The sequence below is a fragment of the Carya illinoinensis genome, chromosome 11 (assembly GCF_018687715.1).
Source record: "Carya illinoinensis cultivar Pawnee chromosome 11, C.illinoinensisPawnee_v1, whole genome shotgun sequence".
NCBI lineage: Eukaryota > Viridiplantae > Streptophyta > Magnoliopsida > Fagales > Juglandaceae > Carya > Carya illinoinensis.
In genome coordinates, this window is record NC_056762.1 from 30,621,249 (window position 1) to 30,628,657 (window position 7,409).

At 37.1% G+C, this 7,409-nt stretch overlaps 1 protein-coding gene across 9 annotated transcripts; it reads left to right on the forward strand.

Moving 5' to 3' along the window:
- The first annotated feature begins 1,349 nt into the window (after positions 1-1,349).
- LOC122281535 (inositol-tetrakisphosphate 1-kinase 1-like) lies at positions 1,350-7,162 on the forward strand. 9 transcript variants are annotated; one of them, XM_043093101.1, is made up of 6 exons: positions 1,350-2,820; positions 4,038-4,226; positions 5,550-5,786; positions 5,934-6,012; positions 6,085-6,288; positions 6,572-7,162. In XM_043093101.1, the coding sequence occupies exon 1, from the start codon at positions 1,560-1,562 to the stop codon at positions 2,613-2,615; it is 1,056 nt and encodes a 351-aa protein (XP_042949035.1). In that variant the 5' UTR covers positions 1,350-1,559; the 3' UTR covers positions 2,616-2,820; positions 4,038-4,226; positions 5,550-5,786; positions 5,934-6,012; positions 6,085-6,288; positions 6,572-7,162. The 9 variants fall into 9 exon arrangements, with proteins under 9 accessions (XP_042949035.1, XP_042949040.1, XP_042949033.1 ...); XM_043093106.1 differs by having other exon boundaries at positions 6,092-6,288; XM_043093099.1 differs by having other exon boundaries at positions 5,550-6,012.
- Positions 7,163-7,409: the final 247 nt, after the last annotated feature.

Here is a 7,409-nt window from a genome sequence, read left to right on the forward strand (position 1 = left end):
CAACTTTTTTAAAATTTAAAACAAAATTAATATTAAACAATAATATTTTAACAACATTTTATTTAATTTTTAACTCACATATTATCTTATCTTAACTGACTATCTAAACCTCTTCAATTTGAGAAAAACTTGTTACAAAAATCTTATCCTAACAATTTTTCAAATCTATTTACTCACTTTTACAAATTTTATTATTAAATATATTCAAAATTGTTTTTACCAAATAACTTTTTTCTAATCGATTATTATAAAACTCATTAACAAAATACTTCTAATTAAAAAAAAATTATAAAAAATCTCAAAATATTCTATAACCAAGTGTACCTTCGTGATTGAAGATCAATGTTTGGTTTAAATTCAGAGATGATATGTGATGGTTTTAGATAAAAAAATAAAAATTAAATAAAATATTATTATTATTTTAATATTTTAAAAAATTGAATTGTTTATTATATTTTGTGTAAAAATTTAAAAAAATTATAATAATGAGATGAGATAAATTGAGATAATGTGAGAAGTTCAAATTTTGTGAGTCGTGACCATATTATAATTTCTTAATTATTTTTGTGATATTGTATAATTTCTTAATTATTGAGAATGCAGGGACTAAGATATTATTATTATTATTTTCGCCATAACGAACATATAATTAATAATAGAAAAATTCGCTTATAAAAAAACATAATATAAATATTTATATGTGCGATGTATTTAGGGGAATCCCCGTCAAAATCATTTCTAGGGAAATGTGCCAAATTATAAATTATGAGAGATGCTACACTTATCGAAAAATGGTTACCGTTAAGTCATTTTTCTATTTTTTTCTTTATTTTATTTACACATTTTTTTAACCATTTTAAATATTTTTAAAAAAATAATAAAATTATTAAAAAATATTTCTTATTAAGTAAAATAAAAAATTCTGTTGATGACAGGTCACGTCACCAAGTATCCGTATGCACGGTTGGAGTTCTGCAATTATAAATTATATCACCGAGGTCACGCTAGCTTTGCTTTCCCGCACTACACACCACGAGCGCAGACAGACGACTTGTATAAAGTCTACAAGGCCATGACCTCCTCGCTTTCGAACCCCGACCCCAGCCACTGGCTAAGACCACGGTCAAAAATGGTCCAACCGGAGGCGAGCCTAAACGTTGACCCATTCATTCCCCGCTTGTTACTCTAGCCCACCTCCTTACTTTCACACGCGGTCACTACGCTTTGCCCGTGCGGCGCGAATCCACCCAAGAATGAGCCACGTCTCCTACTAACCCTGGTTACTTTATCAAATCCCCTCCCTCCTAACCCTAGTCGAAGCCTCGAAACTATATATATATCACCTCCTATCTCCGTTATCCTTCTCTTTCTCTCTCTTTATCTTTCTGCCATTGTCGTTCTCTCCAAAGCTCTGTTCCTTTAAAGAACCCTTGAAAAGGACGTTGAAGTTCTCTGCTTCGATTTGCTAACCTAGCAAGACTCCTGCAATTGCTCTCTTTTATGTTTGCGTTTTCACATTTGCTGATTTTCTCGTGTTCTCTCTACGGGAATTGCCCCCAATGGCTGAGGAGTGCAGATTCAGAATAGGATACGCCTTGGCGCCGAAGAAACAGAACAGCTTTATCCGAGACTCTCTGCTGAAGCTTGCGGGGTCTCGTGGCGTGGATCTCGTCAAGATTGACCCGACCCTGCCGCTGGTGGATCAGGGCCCAATCGACTGCGTACTACACAAATTGTACGGCGAGGAGTGGAAGCGGCAACTGGAAGAGTTCCGTCTCAGGAACCCTAATGCGGCCATCGTGGACCCCCCCGACGCGATCGAGCGCCTCCACAACCGAATCTCCATGCTACAGGTCGTTTCGGATCTCAGGATAGAGTCCCGGAACGAAACGTTCGGGATCCCCAAGCAAATCGTTATCTACGACAATGAAACCCTCTTCGATGGGCAGGCATGGGAGAGCCTCAAGTTCCCGGTGATCGCAAAGCCCTTGGTCGCCGACGGCAGTGCCAGATCGCACAGAATGAACTTGGTGTTCAACCACGACGGACTAAACAAGCTCAGGCCCCCGATTGTCCTCCAAGAATTCGTGAACCACGGCGGGGTCATCTTCAAGGTCTACGTTGTCGGCCAGTACGTCAGGTGCGTGAAACGCAAGTCGTTGCCGGACGTCTCGGAAGAGAAATTGGGTGTCTCTGAAAGCGTATTGTCGTTTTCGCAGGTATCGAATGTTGCTAGCAACGAAAAGGTTGACGACAAATACTACAAGATGATGCATTTGGACGATACTGTGATGCCGCCTCAGAGTTTCCTCACTGATATCGCCAAAGGGCTGCGGCATGCCCTGAAACTGAATCTCTTTAACTTTGATGTCATTCGGGACGCGAGGTCTGGGAGTCGCTACCTTATAATTGACATCAATTACTTTCCCGGGTATGCCAAAGTGCCGGGTTACGAGACTTTATTGACGGATTTCTTCTTGGATGTAGTGAATAAGAATGAGAAGGTGGTGGTGAAGGTGACTAGTTCTGACAAAGATATAAGAAAGATTGTGAGCGATAATTTTTGCAGTGATGGGAATGAAATTGGTCCGGATGAAACGGAGATTCAATCCTGACATCAGTGTTAGCAAATTACCCGGTAAATCGGGTGAAGGGTGTGATTTGGGTGTATTGGGGTTTAGGTAGGAGATGGTTTTGGTACAGTTTGGAATTGAGTAGGTTTCGATGACGGGTATTAGATTTTTAGCCTTTTGACAGCAATTACGTGTTGCGTCAATGTTGATGATGTATATTCCACCCGCAGTTTTACTCTGGAGATAGGTACTTTCTCATATACTCTTCAAGGCTTTAGGGATGTTGAAAGTTGTACTTTTAGGCTTTGAGTCTTTCTTGCGTGAGAAACTGATCTTAGTTTGTGACTTTGGCACATTTAATGAATGAGATTCGCCATTTTGTGAATTAAGAGTTCCCGGTTTAATTCTCTTGCACACTCTGTGTTATTGAACAATGAATTTGTTAATTTGTCCATTTTTGTGGGTTTACTAGCTTGGACAATTAAGGCTGCTAACTTCATACATTGTCAATAAAATACTGCCAGCAAAGACGTTAAGAAAGGAAAACGTAGGAGCTTTTTTTTTTTTCTTTCTTTTTGGTTGGAAATTTCTCTCCTGGAAAGGAGGAGAAAATATATATGAAGATGGAAAGGGAGAAAACCCAATATTCAGATTCCATGAGAAAGACCTATATGTACTATTTTAATACATATATTTGATTGAAGGTATCGTCTTTTAATGCTTTTCTTGAAGTTATATAGGCTATCTGATAGATTGTTCTGGTCTATAGTCCTTTTAATGGTCATGAGGGTTTTGTACTTTTGTTGGAAGTTTGGATACAAGAAACTTTTATCTCTGAGTTGTTCACATTATCAAAATGTAATATATCTTATTTTGCTTGATATGACATAGCTAGCAGCTTTCATGAACTTATTTTGGTGTGCTCAGACTAGTTTGGACTTAGTTGTTGATTTCTGGGATATGTATGTGTTATGTTATGATGAAAATCTAATGAAATGATCTTTTTTATTGGTTAATGATATGATTTCCATTCCACTTGTACCGACTGTTCTGCACAGAAGTATGTTTTCAGTGTATTTGAGGAGTTCTTTTGAGAGTTAGCTCATGGAAAGCACATGCAATCTGATGTTTTGAGTTCTTTTCTTTTAATAAAAAAAGTATACGAGAGTTGACTTCTTTCTTTTACAAGAAATTTGTTGGGGTCAATTTCTCATTAATTGGGTTTTGAAGTAATGCATGTGACCAATTGGTACTAGTGACCAATGCGGACTAGGGGTTTTAAAAGTGCCAATATGTACACGACTCATCTAGTGCAAACAGTGTTTATCAACATGGAAAAGGATTTGAGTTCTCACCATCAACACAATAGGAGAGAGTTGACTTGCAGCATTATATTTGTGGATGTTGTCACTAACCTGTGTATGAGTTGTACTTGTATACAATGAGCTTTGTTGTGTCCTGCAGGCTACAACCTATTTTTATAGATGCATGTTTGACTTCTGTGATTTCTACTCCTTGTACTGGTATTGGATCCAATGTCACTATAATGGTGTCAAACTTCAAACACCCTGCACTGGAATCAGATTCACCATGCTCTCTGGTATCCTGATTCAGTCATCTCTGCTAGCTTTTGTGGATCATTCTTACTGTAAGGTATATCTTCTATATGAGATATAGACAAAAATTAATTTTCAGCATGTTATCTGATCCAATCATCTCAACATTTTTTTGGACGAACAATATTTATTTTGTAGAGATCAAAGATGAAAATTCCTATTGTTGAAACTTTTAACACGTTTTGGGGGAGTGCCACAAGTGTTGGCTTTCAGTATACAAAAAAATGTGGTCCTTTAGATCAAATGTTAATGTCCGCAAGAGTGTGGTTTTGGAAAGGGGATTGGACTCTGGTTTAAAATGAAGTGAAGTTATTTTTTTGTCCTCAGACTTCCTTAGGTAACCCTGACAAGTATGACATACGCCATGAAGAAAGTAGGAGGAATCAAGCTGAACACTTTTATACTAGGAAGGAGGAAAATGGTTTCAAAATGGGGTTTTGGGTTTCCTTGCTCTTGCTCGTTATCCAAATTGAATATTTTGTTTGCTTGGTTAATGTTTGAAGATGAATATACAACTCAATTAAGAATCATACTCTGTCGCATTCCTATTTAACATATCATTCTTCACTATTTCTAGCCATGTTAGTTTAGGTGTCCGTTTATCACTTTTCATTCCCTCAACTTGAAATCACTTCTTTTCTTTGGTGCATCAGTCAGTCTCCCTGGTGAAACTTTAAAAATGAATATAACCAAGAGATTTTTAAACAATGTTAGCTTTATACGTGTTTCCTTGAAGTGGTGCTGGAAATATAATGAGAGTGAATGCTGTAGGTGTGCTCAAAGTCTTCTTATGCCTTTGTGCCGCTTCTATTGGGAATGTTAGCAAGGAATGGGATTTTCCTGGGGAATTACTCGAAACTTTATCTATTCAGATTAGGTGCTCATTAATAGCCGAGGAACTAAATAATATGGCCTTGTGTAGGAAAAGTGGATGCTCTAAGTACCATAAATTTTAATGGAGATACTGTATTTCTGTGGGATGTTTCTTTCGGTGTTGTTTTTTTTGGGGGGGTTTCTATTCTTTTCTCTTCTTTCGTTTTTTTTTAAAGAAAAAATTTAGGCTTTGTATTCTTCCATTTTCATATTATTTTTAGAAGGAAATTTCAGAAGATCTTTGTTTTGGTGGTACATTGAATGTGCATTGTTCACATGTGAGTTAAAGCTAACTACATTGTCTCTATGGCCTCGTTTGGTTAGACAAACCATCTCTTCTCATCTCATCTCATCTAATCATTACAATTTTCTCAAACTTCCAATACAAAAAATAATAAACAATTCAACTTTTTTAAATCTAAAAAAAAAAAAATTATATTCTAATAATATTTTATTCAACTTTCATCTCATTTTGTGTAATCAAAAGAAGCCTAAGAAAGATAGAAGGTTGCCGAGGGTTCTTTGAAATGAGAGGTAGATATATCATCTTTCACGGTATCTACAATTGAAGGGCATACAGAAAACTGCAATTTGCAGTAGGCAGCATCAGATCTGGACTTCATGGTCCGCTGTTCACGTCTGTCAGAATAATTTGGTGAAGTTCATTGCATTGAACGGGAGTTGATGAACGCCAATCTTGTCTACTTAGAGGCTGACAATAGCGGTTAGTTGCCTAATTTGTCTTCTCTCTTGGACTGAGTCCCATATTTTGATTCAAATCTTATTTTTCCTTCCAAATATTAACCATGTACAATTTCCTTTTATCTTATTGTAATTTTTTGCTTTCTTTCTGTACCATACGTATTTTGAGGATGAGAGTGCCAATGAGAAGTACCAAAACAAGAAGATATCATTTTACCATTGGCTTGGAGATGACGAGGCAACTTGAGGTAGCCACTATCTGGTTGATTTTTTTTCCTAATTAGTGGGAAGTTTTCTTGCACTAATCAAGCTTGCTCCAGAATTCAGATAATGTGGTTTCAGGGAGCTTCCTTAGAAGAATGTTAGTCAGAAAACAATAATCTCATACTTTGGTTGCACGAAAAGGAAGCATAGGAGAGCTTCCTTAACCAATTGATCTTCATGTCAGGCAACAATAATCATGTACCTTTCAGAAAACAATAATCGCGTACTTCGGTTTCATAAAAAGAAGCAACAGTCATCAGGTACTTCTCCTCATCGTATTCCGTATTTCTTACTTTACCAAATATGTAATTTCATACCCCAGCTTTTCAAATTATTTGGCCACATTATTATTTAAAAAAAATAAAAAATTTGGCCACATTGAACAGGTACGTATCATTCTGATCTCAATTCTTTGTCCTGTAGAACTTCCCAAGATCTAATATCTTCTTTGCAATTTTTTTTTTTGGGGGGGGGGGGGGGGGGGGGCTGGGGGGGTTGTCTTGGAGCAATAATCTGGCATGGATGGACTATATTTCGCTGAAGTTTGAATGAAAATAATAATCTGAATCAAATGTCTCCTTGGTTAAAATATCAAATCAAGATTTTGGGTTGGATAGGCAGATTCTGGTTTGGAAAAGTGATTTTCGGTTATGTGGTCTTGAGGGCAAGTCTCTCATCTCATTCACCAATAAAAGAATGTGTTGCATCACCGAGTTTGATGGGATACGGAGACACGTGTGACATGGCCGTCACCTTCCCAAGGCCTGCATTCCGGCATTTCGCAAAGCAACACCCATCATTTCCAAGGCCTGCACCAAGCCATTTAGAGACAGAATGCAGCAAAGCAAGCAGTTTCCATGTGAAAGATAAAGTAATTCAGTAATTCAAGATCACCACGGGGCTAGAATAGCCAGGGGCATCTCTTTCCATTGATGACCCCTTTTGGAACACATTTTAAGCGGTGGTTCCCTCCACCCTGCTCAGTCTTAATTGTCTGATGGAGCTTCACTTTCAGGAGTCATCATAGTTTTAACCAAGTTTGTACTCGGTTAAAACTTGCTATCTTCTTTGTACTTTTTATGCTTCTCATAATTTTAACTTTGAATAAATTGGTCACTCTGTTAATTGAAAAAATATATATTCAAATATGAGAACTAAAGATAAATTAAAAATAAAGAATGTATAAAAAAAATAAAATGAACGTTTCGAGATTGTAAAATTTGAATATTAGAAATTAAAATTTAAGAAATAAATAAATAAATTTGGGAGGTGCTTAGTCATCTCCGGCCAGGGGGTGGCTGTCTCGTGCTGAGTTTACCGGTCGGATCAGGGGCTTCCAATGTATAGTGTGCGGCCAACCCAGACTCTGCACATGGGGTGG

What these genes read in the sequence shown, in the direction of transcription:
- LOC122281535 (XM_043093097.1), top strand. Translation starts at nt 1,560, where the DNA reads ATGGCTGAGGAGTGCAGATTCAGAATAGGATACGCCTTGGCGCCGAAG.